At 37.5% G+C, this 17,692-nt stretch overlaps 2 protein-coding genes across 12 annotated transcripts in view; one reads left to right on the plus strand and one right to left on the minus strand.

Moving 5' to 3' along the window:
* LOC109043419 (uncharacterized) overlaps positions 1 to 17,692 on the plus strand; it is a 143,232-nt gene that overhangs the window by 37,901 nt on the left and 87,639 nt on the right. For 4 of the 8 annotated variants that reach the window (XM_072298251.1, XM_072298252.1, XM_072298253.1 and 1 more), the window contains exon 1: positions 14,966 to 15,166. The exons of 3 other annotated variants lie outside the window; for them this stretch is intronic. The gene's annotated coding sequence lies outside the window, so the exon portion shown is untranslated. Of the gene's footprint in view, positions 1 to 14,965; positions 15,167 to 17,692 lie in introns of those variants that run through there. One more of the 8 variants, XM_072298247.1, reaches the window with a different exon arrangement.
* Positions 1 to 17,692, minus strand: part of LOC109043417 (uncharacterized) — a 77,992-nt gene that overhangs the window by 14,098 nt on the left and 46,202 nt on the right. For all 4 annotated transcript variants that reach the window (XM_072298245.1, XM_072298244.1, XM_019060610.2 and 1 more), the window contains exons 2-9: positions 11,930 to 12,051; positions 10,763 to 10,901; positions 7,881 to 8,099; positions 5,600 to 5,720; positions 4,935 to 5,133; positions 3,572 to 3,688; positions 2,226 to 2,375; positions 804 to 927 (exon numbers count right to left, since the gene is read on the minus strand). In XM_072298245.1, coding sequence (XP_072154346.1) covers positions 804 to 927; positions 2,226 to 2,375; positions 3,572 to 3,688; positions 4,935 to 5,133; positions 5,600 to 5,720; positions 7,881 to 8,099; positions 10,763 to 10,901; positions 11,930 to 12,051 — 1,191 coding nt within the window. The remainder of the gene's footprint in view (positions 1 to 803; positions 928 to 2,225; positions 2,376 to 3,571; positions 3,689 to 4,934; positions 5,134 to 5,599; positions 5,721 to 7,880; positions 8,100 to 10,762; positions 10,902 to 11,929; positions 12,052 to 17,692) is intronic.

Consider the following 17,692-nt stretch of genomic DNA (forward strand, 5'->3'; position numbering starts at 1 on the left):
TAAGCATGGCTTTATTTTGATGACTATGAAGTTTCAGCCATCAGAGCGTCAAAATAACTGTATCTTACCTTTTGTACGACTTTAACAAATTTCACGAATGCAATTTTTTCGAGAATCCATAATCTTGCCAGTACAGATATAATTTGCTGCTCTCATTGGGGTGTGATCATAAACACGCACACACATATGAGGACTTATCTGTAACAATAGCGGATGTGAAAAATTACCTTTCCGAAACACATTCAAAAAACTGTTTTGGCATAGAGAAAATTTTGAGAAAGTACTTGAGATGTGATCTCCGGGATCTGTACATTATGCCAGAGCCAAACATATTAAATTTTGGTGTGAACAAAACAGTTTTTTAAGCGTGTTTCTAAAAGGTAATTTTTCACATCCGCTATTGTTACAGATAAGTCCTCATATACTCTGAATTTTGGTTGTGCACATTTTATTCTGTTGGAAATTTTTAACTGTAATATTCTCCAGTCTCGTTGTACTCTTGTTTGCTGTTAATAATTTTCGTCATTTCATATCCTTAATCAGATTTGAACATCGTTAGCTTTCCATCCTTATTTAGCTTTCATATGCACAAGTGAATTTAATTGAGGATATTTCTTAAATGAATTTTAAACTTGCTTTTGTCGTGGTCACAAATTTTAATTAAAAGCACTGAAAAATTAGCCTCAATGTTTGTAAAGCTTAAACTTGTGTGTTAAACAAAATCCCGCAAATTATATCACCAAATTAACACAAAAATAAGTAGAACACAATACTGTGAGCGTAAGTAATAGTTCAAAGCTTACCCTAAAAATATCCATTGTGAGACCTGCGGATTTGTCCCACGTAACTAATCGGTGGTAGTTAAATGTTTGCACGCATTCAGATTGATAGTTTTCAGCTAATAGCGAGCATGGCTCCTTGGGTTTTCTGCAAGAAAAAAAAAGTAACTTTATGATATCATCCCGAATCCCTGAGTGGTTTCAGAAAAAAAGAGTCTTCGGAAAACATATGTTAAATAATATAGTTTAATGGTTTTATGGTTTAATAACAGTGTTAATGGAATATCTCACGCGAAATAGCCTATTGTTTAAACTTGTAAAGAGACCTTCAGTTGTATACTAAATTTTAACACACGTTGGCAAACTTACTAACAGTTCGAGAATTCTAACGGTGTCAGCTCATTGCTGAACAATTGGTAAGACCGCATGAGCTGGGCTCTTAATTTTTATGTTTTGTGTAGACGCTCAGCGGCTCAGCGGATGAAATGGATTGCATTTTGCAAAAAGGAACCACTAGCATTGCAATGTCGCTAAGATTGTGCAACTTCTTTTGTCTTGGAGGAAAAACCAGATTATCCCTTAATAGTTTCTATTTTACTCCCTCAAAACTGTAAATTTAAGACAAAAATTACCATCTAAATTTCATAGTTTTTCACAATTTCCGCAATTTTATTGCAAAGGATGAAGTTGCACCATCTTAGCATCATTGCAATGCTAGTGGTTCCTTTTTGCAAAATGCATTGCATCTGATCACTATGTTTCTCCTTCAAACCGTAAGATATGCAGCAGACAACGCTTTCACGTAACCGCGTGGTCAACCCAGGCGCACTATAAGCCAGTCTACACGCGGTTTTGAAATTCAATATAATGTAAATTATTCCTATGGTAAACATATGTTGAATTAAAAACTTTTCACATAGAAGTCTCATTTATAGTGTGAAAAATTTGAACGAATAGGGGTAGTGCATTTTCTTACTTTTTTCTGACATTGAAAACAAAACACTGGAAAATTGATTAATAACTGTCCGCGAGTATCTTTCCCCTAAAAGTCTCTTTCATAAAGTTCCAAGACTCATATGTTTAATGAATAAAATGAACGAGCGATGGAAAAGTTGTAGGAAGTACTACGATTGATGATAATTTTTTCTCGCGTCTAAAAAAGTAGGAAATAGTCAATAAAGTAAAATGTTGATCCCAGCAAGAGCTAAAAGGTTATATGAATGTGTATGAAGTGCGCCATTATACCTTTGTCAAATGAGGCGTCAATTTAAAGAATGACTAAAATTATGCCATTTGAACCATCACATGGGGGAAAAGAAAACACCACACACACAAAAATACTCTGTAAGTGGCGGGATGCCTGAGGGGGGTTGAGAGATAAAATCGAACTCCGCTGGAGCTACTAATATTAATCTATAATTTAGATTGCGGCTGGTATATACTTACTGGCACATTTCTAGTCGAAGGGTTTGAGTATATTCCCCAGTATTGACTATATACTTCCACTGGCCGTTGGCTGCCTTGCCTCGTTTTGGACGTACTCTTGTGATGCTGGAACTACATATTTGCGGACCGTGGTCGTCGTCTGAGATCCGCCTAAACAGAACAAATGAACAAAGGAAATAAAATATAGATACGTACATGAAATACTAGTCATGTAAAAAATAATATAAAAATATATAAAAGAATGAAATATTTATAATAATGTTTATTATTAATAATTATATTAATTATTTCTATACATTTTTATATATATTTACTGTATAATCACTGTCCTCCTATTGTGGGAGGGAGGACAGTGCTTATACTATATTAAAGTACCCTTTCTAGGGGTTGCCCTACTTAATAAGGATATCAAAAACTTACGCCTTTTTTAAAAAACAAAATAAAACACTAGATTTGAGCCTAAGCCGAGTGAGCTAAAATTCAATGGTACAAAAATACTATGGGATAATATAAAAATTGTTAAACTCATTTTGTGTTTTAAGTTTAACATACATCGATTATACTCACCATATAAAGATGATTTAACTTAGAGATTAGAGATTTATGAAGAAGCTCATACGTAATTTTCAACGTCACTCTTAAGGAAAAAATTTTAAAAATAGTTTAAAAATCATATAAGAAATTGTTTCTGAAATTCGATCAAAAATAAGGATAGGCTCAATAACTCTTCAGACTCGAGTTTGCGTATATCTAATTTTCACGTAAGCCTCGAAGATGAATCGTCGTTGGACTGGGTATCAGACCGCAGAAGAGATATTAATTGAGCATAAACGACAACCATGTACCGACTAATAGAAATTTATGGATCTTAATGATGTTAAACTCTCAACAACTTACCAATTTGTACAGTTCAGAAATTCCCCTGCGGATACTGATTACAAACGTAGAATATAAATGAGAGCCATGCAACATCCTAAATTATTAAGAGTCGGACTTATTATTCGCTTCAGTTTACTTTAATGATACTCTTCCATAAGTTGCGTCCGATGATATGAATTAGGTGCGACCCATTCCATTGAAACCGAACTAGAAAAAAGTCATAAATTCTAATTTGCTGTGCTGAATCACACAGATGTCTCTCGTTATGAAGCTGTGCGCATCTCAACTACAGAGGGACTTAATATTCTACGGGGGTGTCTTTGGCACTTGAAAATGATGCAGATGAAATTCTTCTATCAGCATCGATGAGACGAGGCAAGGGACTTACTTCCTACGGGGAATTATTTAAAGCAAACGTATTTTTAAAAAAAACATTGATTGTAAGAGTAATTGAACTGATGGAATACCTTTCTAAAGATCGCGGATTTTCACTGTAATCTTCTGTGGAATTTCTCGTGCTTTCTAGCAAAACATCGAAAGCAGCTTTGTTTGCTATACTTTCAATTGTCTCCAAAATTTCAGTTCTGAAACAGGTGAACATGCGGTAAAACATCAAATCGAAATAATTTGTTTGTACTAATACTGACTTATTTGAGAATGAAAAGTAAATATCAATAGATTAAATGGAAGATTTGTTGCGAAACAGTAGAAAGAATTTCAACATGCAAATGAGTCATAAATTATGTCTTTTCTATTTAATTTATCTACATCTTATGCAGGCCGTTCCTTACGTCTATTATCTTTAATTAAATATTATTTTCTAAAAAAATACATTGTTACCTACAACTTACATTATTTTTCGGAATAAATGGAATATTTTACTCTCAATTCGAAAAGTGTGGCAACGGAAATTTTAAATTTAAACATCCATATCAAGAATGCAGGTGTAAAATTGCATTCTTGTGAATTTAAGAGTGTTGCGTGTAAGTTGGAAATTACATTGAAATTATTGACAGATGCGAACTATAAACTTAAATGTTAGGGCAGAGAAAGAGCTTTTGCGTTTATTTTCTCTCAATAAAAATGAGCTTTATGAGCTTTGAAGGGAATGTTATTTATCAGAAATGTTACGTTATTATTTTTCCAATCCTCAGCCGCCCAATTCTGCTTTTCGTGGAACCTTTCGATTTAGTTTTAAACTCTCGCTTCCTCAGTGCTTAAACTTCACAAGGCCAGGAATGAAAGGATGGGAGATGATGGTAGGCTCTTACTCTACCGTGCAACGCAAAAACGCCGTAAACGCCACTTTACATTTTTTGGAAACAATGTATCATAGCAGACAAACTTTTGTACTTTGGGAAAATGTTTTATGAGAATTTTTTGCAAATTTTATCAAGAACTTGCCCTGAATATTTGAGGTGCATGGGTAAAACAGTCTTTATTTTATAAAGTGTTAAGTTCCAAAAAACGAGGGAAAATCTTGATGGATTTACGGCGTTCTTGTTTGGCTCGGCAATAACTATTCTCGGAAAGAGAAAGGCCAAAAAAGTCCAAACTCATAAGACTCAAAAATTTTAATTATAGTGAATATCGGTGTAAAAATGAGGGGAAGAGTTTTTTAAACACGGAAAGGGATTACATGAAATGCATAACATTATTCGTTCAATCTAGTATCAAGCTTTCAAAAGTTCATTAGTGCGCTTGATTTCAGATTGTGCTTCGTTTGTAACGTAAAATTTTAAGGTTTAATCGTGAAATATTTGAATTAAGACCTTTCATACGTTTCTTAAAAAAGTGATTTCAGGAATGTTAACATGTTCATATACTTACTCTGGATAGTTGCCGACCTCCGAGCAAAGTGAGGTGCCAACGAGTTTACAGTCGTCCTCTATATGGGGACCAGGTGCGTTGTTTCTGTGAGGAGCGATAATTTGAAGGGTGGGCCTAAGTTTATTCGGAGGTAACGCAGGCGAAGGAGGCCTTAGTGCAGGGTTGATTAACCCTGGAGGAGGTGGAGGTGGCCGCAGCTCTGAAAGCGAGGTCAAATAATGCAAATATGTTATTTTATTTATTTTTTTTGTCGCATCTGTAGTAACGTTTTGCCTAACAATAAAACTTCACAAGAAAACATTTAGCAAAAAAATTTGGAATTAAGGCTCATTTAGGGACTATCACCTGTCGATAACCGCAGAAATCGCATGGAATTCGGCCCAGTAGAACGCTCAAACGAACTATGACAAAAAATAAAAATGTAAATTGTTTAAATGGGAGAATTCGCAGCTTTAGCACGTAATATAAAAAAATCTGGGTCATATTTTCAAAATCTGAGTAAAGCGGGCTCATTTAGAGAAAATTGTCTGTAAATAGCCGCAAAAGTCATGAAAATCGGCCCGGTAGAACGCTGGAACTAAGCACTACCAGATACGCAAATTTAGGAGGTCTCGGAGCTTATAGTATAGAAGACTAATTCTTTGGATGGAAAAGGGTAAATTTACCTGGAGGTATGTCCAGAACGGTCCTTCTGTTTGGTTGGATTGGAGGCCGTCGGGCAGGATAGATAGTCGTGCCGGTAGGCCTGTAGAAGTTTGTCGGGACGTTCCTGTTCGGATAAAATGTCTGGAAAACAAAATGACGGTGCATTTAGGTGGACCTGTCTATACAAAGAAATTCGGCAACGTTGAATACAATTGAATCAATGTGTTTGAAAACACACCATCTCGGGAAAAAAATTGTTCAGGAAACACCTAAAACTGCGCAGCGGGCGAAGAAGTTAGTTTAAGAAAAACCTTTTTGGTGCCAAAGGACAAGTACTTAGAGACTTTGTAAAGCACAAAGTTGACATCGATACACCATGTTCGATGGCAGAGAATTAAGCGTTTAAAGATTTCCGAGTTGGTGTGTTTTCGTTCTCACCGACTTTCAGATACTGATTTTTCATAGTCTGCCCTGAAAAATGTATATTTTTCGACCCGAATAACGCTTGAATATTTATTTAACTTGTTGGTACAATGTATACTGAACCGGAAAAAGAAAACCGCAAAATCGGATGGTCACCCGTTTCCCTTGAAATGGCCGAAAATTGGTATTTCCAATGACATACTTCAATTTTTCCCTTTTCCCGTCACTGTTTCGAGCACTTCCGATTGCAATTTCGAAATTTCCTTTTGCGTGCAGATGCTTCCATCCGTATAAGTGTTACTAAACCGTAGAAAAGTGAAAATCGAAAAAAACCCGAGTTGGTGTGTTTTCGAACTCACTGATTCAATTACAGCAAATGCAATATTTAATCGGTGGCCCTTACCAAAGAGATTACGAGCATTGGAAGAGTCTTGACTGAATTTGCCACGAAATCAATATCAGCTCTGTTTTTAATGGTAATCGGATACACTGTTCACTCATGATAGTGAGTTATTGCATAGCTGACAATTGAAGGCGTTCCTCTCGTTCGTTTGTATTGAGGCTGACTTGAGTTGCTGAATTATACGGAAACAATAGTTTGATGCTAATGTCTGCTGATTCGACGAAAATGTATTAATTTGTCGTCAAGAGCGTTTATTGACTGAGCCTATTTTATTGACTTTAACAACGCACCTCATGCAACGCCCCAATTCAAGAAGTTACCGAATGTTTTCGGCCTAGTTTAAAACAATAGAGGGAGCAAGCAAGCACCGATGGTGTGTCCGACAAGTTTTGCTAAAATACTTGTTTCAAAATAATCATTCATTCAAGCAGGTCACAATTCGTCGCTAGGCTGACATAAGGGCGTAATTGTACAATGTGATGAGCCCGGAAAAGCATTGAATTGTATGGAAGACAGGGTTCATTGCAGAGTATAGTTACCCCCTTATGTCAGGTGGGCGACGAATTATTGCAAACGTTCATTTCCTGTTCATGATATGTTTTTCTCTTTTTCTTTACATATATTTATTCCATACTATTGTTGTGCAGTTTTGTCTTTCAGCAAAGTGACTCCTACAGATGTGGCTGCTTAAATTCAACCTGCAACTATATCCAGCTAAATTATTGACACCTGTCATATAAAATTTATTTTTGGGTCTTTTGAACTTAACCGGCGAGCAGATAAATTCTCAATAAAGCGCGGTGAAACGGGCCTAATTGCTTGTCTAATTTATGGTACCCGTATGTTATCCGCAGTGCTGGAGTTCATCAGTCCTGCCCAAGTCCTCGCTAATTTTCTCGTGTTTATTCGACCATAAATCACTTTTGGTCTTCCTCTGATGTAAATTATTAACTAAATCGTTGGTGAGTGGATTTAATGAACTTTAGGTCAGGAACCTCCATGCGAAAGGTGAAAGAATCGCTTTTGAGCCAAAAATGGAAGAGAGAGAGAAGAGACTTTAAGAGCAGCCCAAGACAATGATAACAGTGAAAAAACAAGGGGGGAAAACGGGAAACAAGGCTAAAATATACAATTAATAAAAACCGAGACGTTTCGACTCACAACTGGGTCATTTTCAGTCGGAAATGTAATTTTTTTTTTTTTTTTTTTTTTTTTTTTTTTTTTTTTTAAACGATGTTTCTCTTTTTCTCGGATACCGGCCACCACCATGTAGGGCTCAGGTTTTCATAGTTTTCTTGTAGTTTTTTTTTCAAAAATTTGAATTGCATTTCCGATTGAAAATGACTCAGTTGTGAGTCGAAACGTCTCGGTTTTTAATAATTGTGTATTTTAGCCTAAATCCCCGTTTTTCCGCCTTGTTTTTCCACTATTCTCGGAGACCAAGTTTGATTAAAGGACGCGTAAGAGGAACCTACGTCATATCCACCGGTGCTCCTTCCGAGAGAGGAGGTGCCTGGGTCCCCGTGGAACATCTTGGCGACGTCCATGCTGATCGGGAGCATGAGCTCGGCGTTCATCGTGTTGTTGCGGTCATCCGAGAACTGACCCTCGCCCGCTCCCGTGAGCTGCTTCATGACCATCCCTGCTAGGGCCAGTCGCTGTGGCGCCGACATCATCCGCAAGATCGGCAGCACCTGATCATCGCAACAGAAAAACCCATCTTACAAATGCGTCCAACACTGTTAAAAAATACACATTTTCTGGTCCCACCTTGAAAGTAAATCATTGTGGTCGACTTTTAGATATGATTCAGTTAAATTAGATTCAAACTTAGGCACGAAAAGAGCCTATAAAATTAATACTAAACTAATGGAGAATTTGCACGCACATTTTTCATTGCTTCATCTGGAAGTGCATTGGAAAAAAAAAACACATTTGATCTAGAGTCCAGACGATTGAAAATATTGACATGAAAAAATTATCTTGATTCAATCAGATTTTTGCTTAAATCAAGAAGAAAACCGCTCAAATTAAGAGGCTTGGTTCTTCATTTAAGCAAAAATCCGATTGAATCAAGAGTACTTTTTCTTGTCGATGTTTTTAAGAGTCTGGACTCTAGACCCAATGTGTTTTATTCCCAGTGTGTCTGCAGAGCTATCAACGCGGAACGAAGCGGAGCGCCGGTTTTTTATAATTTTTTAGGCTATAGGAAATGGTATAAAATAGATTTAAAAGCGAGTTTATTGTACATATAAAATGTACTCTATATATTTTAGGGTACATTAACGTTCCTGGAATCAGTGCGTCAAATGGTGATATCAACTATACTTATCGGTGCGGTCTTGCTTGTTGCAACACAATTATTAGAAGGCGCTTGAGGAAAAATTAGTTGGTATTGATCAAAGCACTGTAATAAATGCCACTTTGAATTACTTCTATGCGAGTTGGAGAGATCAATTCTCACAAAAAGACCCTTAATCATGAGTATGTTCAATCATCAAATACCATTTAATTATTCTCGTAAAAAAACAAAATAAAGTAAACCCCTAAAATTAGATACGAGTAAAAAGAAACAAATACATTAGAAAACGTTATATAAGTCATTAACTGACCAACACCGCCACTAATTGAGACATCTGAAATACTTAAAATACTAAACCCAAAATAAGCAATCATTTGAACATACTCTGCCGCGGTGTCTTTAGTAAAACATGCTTTAAAACTTTTAGTTGATAGCAATGTTGTCCTATACGTCGATTTTCGATAATTTAGCACGCCGAATTGGCTGTTCAGGAATGATTAAGTCGTATCTGCCTTCCGTTGAATTATTATCCCTCTCCTTTTGCTTTAATTACGCACAATAATTCCTTTTTCGTCGTCGAACAACCCAAAAGACGTATCATTGTGATTTCGCCGTTTTAGTTATTGCAGGAAAACGCTGACTTTCCTTCAAATTTAACAACCCTATTTTCCACTCCTGTCATTCAATCCTTGCCGGCTGGACACAAAATTTCTGTAATGGAGCCTTAAACATTCCTTTGAATTGCATTAATTCCCCCCCCCCCCCCCCCTAGATCGGTGAATTAATTACGGAACGTACAGATTCCTTGATTCTCATTTGAAAGATCTATTGTAGAAAACGTACGTCAATCCTTCATGAATGCAACTTGTGCAGTTTTTAAAATATATTTTGAAACATAGGTAATAACATATCCTGAGCTAGTTGCTGAACAACTTTAGATGAAAGGATACTTTATTCTTCCCGTCCATAAGTTCGAGACAGACTAAGCAATATCAATGCAATGTGTATTACTACATACATAACAGCATACATATATTTTTTCATAAATTGGACAGGGCCGGATTTACTTACTTGCCGCCCATGGGCCGCCTGTACTTTGTCGCTCCCTTCTCATTCGTTTTGAAACATCAATAAAAACCATCAAGGGAACGTGCCGGAGGGGGAGGGTTGCATAAGACGCGTTTACTCGTGTTGGACACATTTTTTTGCGAAAGCCTTGTCAACGCTACTAGCAAAAGTTCACGGAACTCGGCGCGAAAGTTAAGTTCCGTTAACATCTCTGTGTGGACAAGGCCTTCCATTTGTATGAAATGAACGAAGAAAATATGATAGAACAAACATAAATGTGGTTTAATAAGCTTAACTTCCGCCGCCTCGCCGGGCCGCGCTGACCGCACTGTGTTTGGCGCAATGCGTGAAGTATTCCTACAGTCTTGTATGCGGTATTGCGGTATGCGTTTCGAGACGACCGCTGCTGCACGCACTGTGTTTGACGCAATGCGTGAAGTATTCATGCAGTCTTGTAGGCGCTATGCGTTTCACGGCGCGGCGCCCGCTGCTGACCGTAGCGACCGCACTGTTTTTGACGCAATGCATGAAGTATTCATGCAGTCTTGAAGGCGCTAATATGTGCTACATGCCGACCGCCGCGCCGCGCCGAGGAATTCTACTTTTCATCTCAAGATCTCGTCATCATCGGCATGTATCTGCGCTGCGCCGTTCCAGGCCAAATTTCGTGTACAGTTTCTCTCTTAGTCTTAACTCGACTAATTAAAGGTGCTGTCTATTGTATCACAGGAAGACTGGTTTATTAAAATTAGAGGTATACTCTCGGGAAATGAGAGATTTTGTCATCTTTTCTCGTTCGTATTATTTTTTTTTTTTTTTTTCTAAATCCGATTTTTCTTTAAAGTTACATTTAAACAAATTACAAAATTTGCCGCTCCTTAAATTTGCCGCTATGGGCCGCGGCCCATGTGGCCACCCCCCCCCCCCCCCTAAATCCGGCCCTGAAATTGGAGCAAAAGTCTGGTGAGAAGATTTAGTGATGCTTACCTGAGCGAATGTTTGATACGCTCCAGGCTTTTTCATGGCCTCCGCGATTAGTTTTTGAAAAATAATTTTCTGTTTTGATTCCATTGAGGGCTCCTCATAATTTTCTCGATCAGAGTAATCTGCTGTAATATTACTCTGCCTAAAAATAAATCAGAAGGAAACAATGAAGATTTCTCATTATATTTTAAACATTTTTTTTGTCAAAGGTAAACTCAATCAAATAATTTAGACAAGTTTTGGCGCTTTAATACTATCTTAAATGCCTCTCTCTGCACTAATAATGGATGCAACCTTTTCGAAAATATTTCATCATCGTACGAAAGAAGGTCGAATGTGAAAAATTTAATTCGTTACTTTCGTCATTTTTAAAAGCTGTCCTTTTATATCTTTTTTAAAGAGAAATGTACGAGGGTATCTTTCTACAAAGAAGGCATCAATCACAATCTCTACGTTTTTACTTTCCAGAAAAATTGATGAGTTATTCAACAGATTGAATACTGAAACCCGGAAAGGAGCATTCAGAATGTAAAAATGTGGAAATTGATTCACTTTCATTATTCAATTTAGTGTGCACTTATTCCGCACGCGTTTCATGGCAAGTTTCAAGCAATTACTCATTTTTTGCATTGTTGTGGAATAATTTCCACTCTGAAGACAAACAGGTGCATTAAGTTGTCACAATAATTACTCCAATCCAGTCCGAGTATTGCGGGTATGCCTCAGACATTTTTAGAATGAATACTGGAATCACACGCACCACGGTGGCGGCGAAGAGATCATGCATTAAACAGATCTCGATGGGTAGAGATTTTCTGAATAATGGTCTACTTTTTTTTTTAATATGATGCACGCCAATGCTTAGAAATTCAACATCTCTCTAAAATGAGTTATTTAAACAGTGCAAAACCGACGGCTCTGCGAAAGAAAAAATACATGTGAAATAAAGGCAAACTTTCTATTCTCACTCAAAAACATCACAAGTCGTGCCGAAATAAGAATGGAAAAAAAAAAAAAAAAAAAAAAAAAAAAAAAAAAAAAAACCAGAAACAGAGACAAACTATAGGCTGCATAATACTTCACTCTTCACATCAACAACATTAAAACTGATATTAATTCTGAAGAAGTACTTTCAAAAAATTAAAATTAATTTCATAATTCAATTCGTACCTCAAAAAATCACTAGAGGGATCATTTTCATCCAATGGGAAGTCCTCTAAATTTTCACTTTTACTACTACGCTTTTCTTCTGCTTCGTCTGATCGTGTCCTTACAATACTAGCAGCTACCGTCTGAAACAAAAGAAACACAAATCGGTTAGAGACGGAGGTAAATACTATTATGGAAAAAACATGTTTATAATCAGATTAAAATCCTGACGATAAAAAATCCCGAGACGCAAAAATTCCTAAATATTTAATTTTTGAGGGTAAGCCCTTTAGGTTAGTCTTCACATCTCCGGTTGTTTATAGTTTAGTTTGTTGGAAATTTTGACCAGCTTCCGACGCACAGTGGATCGAGTCAATCATTGAGGTCGGACATGGAATTTTTGATTAAACTGCAAATTTTGATGTTTAATTCGTTACATTTTAAATTTTGAGGGATGCCTCTGCAAGAAAATTTCACGAGGAAACCAATGGAACCATTTTCAAAATCTCAAATTTTTGAAGTAACGGAGTTATAGGCTTTTAAAGTTTCCATAATTTGTTCGACCCCTCCCATTGACTCGATCCACTGTGCGACGGTTCAGCTGGTTGGGGGTAAATCGTCAAATCAGGGCGCTTTCTGAAAGGGCCACCTTAAATCATAGTCCCTCTAACGTAAGGGCGTATCTCAATTTCTGCGTATGAGCCGTGTTCACCGTATAAGCTCATGCTTTCCGGGGCTCATGTAGAAAATGAGATACGCCCTTACGCCAGAGGGGCGACGAAATATGAAACAGCAAAACTGGCAACTTCCGGAGATCCATCAGACACTACTGAAATGAGCTCGTTCAAATTCTTGACCCAATTAAGCCCCAATTGCCCAGCGGATTGCGGCGGCAGGATTTGCATATGGAGTGGGTCTGGGAACCGATGTTGGGGGGGGGGGGGGCAGGTTGGGGGGGGCAGGTTGGGGGGGGGGGGGTCGCTTGTAGCCGATTGATAGATCGGACCTGTAGCCGAAGACGCCTCCGGCATCCGATCTTCGATCCTTAATTCCGCGCGGGAAAAGTGGTTTCGTTGAGTGTTGACCCGGGAACTGGAAGTTGAATCGGTTCTTGCTACAGCTGGCTGCGTTGAGCTACTTGGAGCTTAGACAATGCTCCCGCGCTGAGGAAGAACGCCGTATGAACATCCGAGAGTTGTCAAATTTCCTTCAGTAAAATGTTTATTAATCGAGAGAGTTATGAATATTTTTCCTTGAAATTTTCACGAACTTTCGATGAAATTGCGAACTAAATCATCTGAAAAATTGGAGGAAAAATATTTAGAATTTTAACAGGAAATTTGTGTTTTATTCAAGGAAATTTGGCAACGCCTGGAGGTTCCTACGGCGTTCTTCCTTAGGATGAAACTGTGTCGGCACGGGGCACGCAGCACGAGCCGATCACTGTCCCGCTGAGGAAGAACCATTTAAGGCCAATGGAAACTATGAGCTTGCAGATATGAGGTTTTGGCTGAGCACCGCTTAATAAGAGCGGAGTAAGCTTGATCTTCAATGTCCGAGCTGATATCAGTCAGTTTGAAAGGGATCTAATGATGAGCTGAAAGAAATAGGATCGTTTAATACTGCAGTATGTATCGTTCGTCTGGTTGGTCTCCTCTCGTCAAAGCCCTGATCATTGTTTTAGCTTTACCGACAAATTTTAGGCACCGTTTGGCCAGCGTGTTAAATTTTTAGGCACCGTTTGGCCGGCGCGCTCAATTTTTAGGCGTCCTTTCCACTTTAGGAACCGTAAAAAGTGGCCAAGCCAAAAAACTACGCAGTAAAAATTTATTCGAGGAGCAAGGACACAACAGGAACCAAGTCTGTGCCCGTGTTTCAAGCACTTTGCTCGGCTAGCGCACTTATTTTTAATCCGATGTTTCTCGACGGCAAATGAAACCGATGTTATTGTCATGTGGAACAGAAGGACGTGCACCTTTTTGGTCCTAATTTTTTTTCACCATCACAATACCTATGCAAACTTAGGGGGCCAATTTTCTTTAACTGGACATTGGGGTCTCCGTTTAAAAAAAAAATTCTTGAAATTGTAAGAACCGACAATTTTCTGAGGCCATATTCTTTCCACTGTCAGAAAAACATCTACACAATGGACTTTCGGGTCTTGTTTAATTGAACAAGATTTTTTATATTATTACCATTTAAGAGGTGAAATGAATACATTTTTAGATTTCAAATAAAATCATGCTTTAAATATCTAGTTATTAAATAAAATAATTTAATAAAATATCGTTTTATTCTTTCATAATTTAAATTACAAATCTAAACAATAAAAATCTTAAAAGAAAATGCTAAAGTAAGATAAATTAAAATACCAGTGATATCTAGATAGAATTGATAGTTAGTTGGTTAGTATATTTTAAGACATTCAGCGTCACGGGTTATTAACGTCTTTACAGAGAATTTTGAAAATGGGAGAATATACGAACATTTAGTTTTTTAAATTAAGAGAGGTGAATAGTTTCAGACTTTTGGTAGTAATATTGGGATCGTCGCATGTAAGTGGGTTTGTATTTCTGTTGATTGTAGGGGAGTAGATCTAATTGAAAGTTAGTTAGTTATTTTTAGTTAACGACGATCAGCATCTAGGCTATTTACGTCGGGGACTAGGAAATTTTAAATTTTTAAATTTAATTTCTTGAAGAGTTATAAAATTTCTGTTATTACTATTGGATTATCTTAACATAAATGGTGGATGTTATGAGGGAGGGAATTCCGAATTTTGATGCGTGTGGCATAGGTTTTTGGGCAAGAAAGTAAAATAGGGTCGATTGTAAGGGGGGGGGGGGGTCTTTAGTTTAAAAATATTTAAAAATATAGAAATTTAAGTTTAGATTTTAAGTGAAATTGTTATAAAAAGAGTTTTGTGGTGAGAAAACCGTGAAATTCCTAAAATAACGTGACAACGTGGGATGCATAGTTATGCCCGGGCGTAAGGTAGTGGTTTTCCACCATGCACTCGGTGGCGTCGGCGTCGGCGGGCGTCGGGACGCAGGCAGTTGACGGATTCGATTGGGACCCGGCAGCGGCGGTGTGACGGCGGCCCAAGGTTAACTTTGTTGATCCCTTTTAAAGGGCTTTTCAGCGGCGGGCTCCCACTGCCGCGGCAATAGCATGCAGTCGCAGTGTCGTTCCCAACGGGAGTGTTCCATCGGACATTGACACGGGACGCGCTTTGTCTCACAATTTCGGTGGTTCCAAGTAAGTACCCGCGTCAATTCACAGCACATTTCACAGGAATCTGTCTTTATACCGCCTGAGAATTTAGCACTTTGTTCTCCTTAATATCAAGTCGCGCGTGATCCTGCAGAAACTCTCCTGAATGAACTTCATTTTGCATTAAGAACTAAACGTCCTGACTCATTCGTAACAACATATCGACGGTGTAAGTCGACAATCACATAACTCGTTTGCGGTGTCTGAAAATCTCCACCTCTACATTATTTTTGAAGGAGAACAAATTGACAACATTCCTTGACGTTTATGCAGAATTTTCTTCGCATAGAGAAGAAAAATCATGGCAGTTTTGAAGGATTGCCGTCGAGTAGTTTTCCGTTTAAAAAATAAGGTGTGACAGGAAAGCTGCGACGTCGCAAACCGAGTTATGTGATTGCCGACTTACACCGTCGAATATGTCTCTTGCAGACAAATATTAATCGCCGTCAATTTTCAAGCTACTTGAGGAATGAATAGAAAATCGTGAAATTTAGAAATAAAAGAACAAAATTAGAGTACTGACTGTTTCGCCTTTAAAGTGAATAGACACATTTTTCTCCGTAAAATGATAGAAGTGATACGCATACTCGCTTGAGCATGTGGTGAAATCTTTGACCTCAGTTGGGTTTCGATCAAACATGCAACTAAACTAACCCCGGGACGAAGCGTGTTGTATCGCAAAAAATGAAGGCGCTCCATGTCGAGATCATACCTTTGAAGGCTAAATGTAACTTTCACTGAGCCGATACGCATTATTGGGATTTATCGAAACAACATGTGAAGCACTTGCCAAATTCCGACGATTGCTAATTGCCTGCTACATGCCTATAGGATATCTAATGGTACATACGTTGTTTTTGAACTGAGTCAGAAATTTTAGTTCTTAATTGCAAAATGTCAGTTCACTGAGAGATCGTCATCAGAGGGCAGAGGCCGAATTTTTAGGAGAATGTTTTTGGTCGGGGTAGATCGAAAAATAGGATTGGGGTTTTCGATAAAAAAGTTCTTTGTTGTCCTAGGAATAAGTTAATTGCAAGCGCTCGGTTCTTTTCGTCCATACGAAGGCCATAAACTTGCATGATAATTCTGAAATATCGCACCCTGGGCACGTACGGAAGATTTCAATTTTAGATGCCTCGTATACCTATTTCATGGGACTGCATCTTGAATTGCAGACCTCAAACCGCTTTAACTTTTAATTTGTTTGATAATTTTTAGAGTTCTTTCTTATCAAAATATTTGTAGAACATCCTTTTGTGCTCTGTTATATCAAAAGCTAAAATATAATTATGTGAACTACTTTTTTTTATCCTATAAAAGGTCACACACAGCGACGATTTCCAAGAACAAAGGAGTGGAAAATAAAGGGGAAAGTAAAAAGAAAAAAGAAAGAAACCCTGCCAAACTACAGATAAAGATACACTTTTAAGTCTTCAAAAATGTATCATTCTGAATATTTCAAAAACATACTTTTTCTTCTGAAACACAAATATTGGTCATGAAGATATTATAAAATTAATACTAAGCGTCCCTCGATGTATGCGTGCAGGGATTCTTTTCGTCCGTGAAGGGAGGGCTGGTTGAATTTTCATAAGACAGGCTACAAAAGCATGAAGCAAACGGAGATAAGTTCTTAATATTTTTTTTTCCAGGAAACATCGAGACATAATACAAAGTATGCTAGTTGACATGCATTTAATTTCTTTAATCTACTGATATCATGGACATTTGGACTGAGTTAAGCAGAAAGGAACCAACCCACATTTTGGGAAACATTGAGTTATGAGTGGTTTTGAACTCAACCACTGCTCTACAATTTTAAGAGTAAAGTGAAGTCCAAAAATTATGATGAAGTATTAAAAGAAATCACAGTAAATATAAAACAAAGTAAAGGAATGAGAAGTAAATAATTAAAGAGAAAAAAATGAAGTGCTTGAAAAAATAAAATAGAGTGAAGAAAAAATAGAGACAACAAGGAAATAAAACAAAGTAAAACAATAAAATATAGTTAAAAAATATAGTAAAGTAAACTAAATACACGACAAATCCAGGTAGATTGAAAATATTTTAGCGGCCCGTTCAAATCGACGTTAAATACCGTTTTTGTGTCACTTTCATGCATCGTTCGCTATAGCTCAATCGGTAGGGTCGTCGGTTAGTGTTAGGTAGGTCCCGGGTTCAATTCCCAATGTAGGTAGAAAATTTCTAACCTTCAAAATCGGTTAAATCACGTACCAATGGTTTCATTATTTTTATTTTTCATGGTTTCAAAAATTATTTCCACAATTAACCCCTTTCCACCATCCCCTAGCTGCGAACCCTATCTATCGCCAAAAATTCAAAGTTTTTGTTGGAGCAAATTTTGCAGAAATTGAACTTGAAGTTTATTTTTTACATTGAGTCTCATGCAGGAGCCAAACTTTAAACCTCTTTTTCTCGGTTCGATCCTGATGTGGCTTGGTTCCTTTCTGTTTAACTCCGTCCATTTATCGTCTGTCCTGGCAAACACTG

The sequence above is a fragment of the Bemisia tabaci genome, chromosome 3 (assembly GCF_918797505.1).
Source record: "Bemisia tabaci chromosome 3, PGI_BMITA_v3".
In the NCBI taxonomy this organism is placed as follows: domain Eukaryota; kingdom Metazoa; phylum Arthropoda; class Insecta; order Hemiptera; family Aleyrodidae; genus Bemisia; species Bemisia tabaci.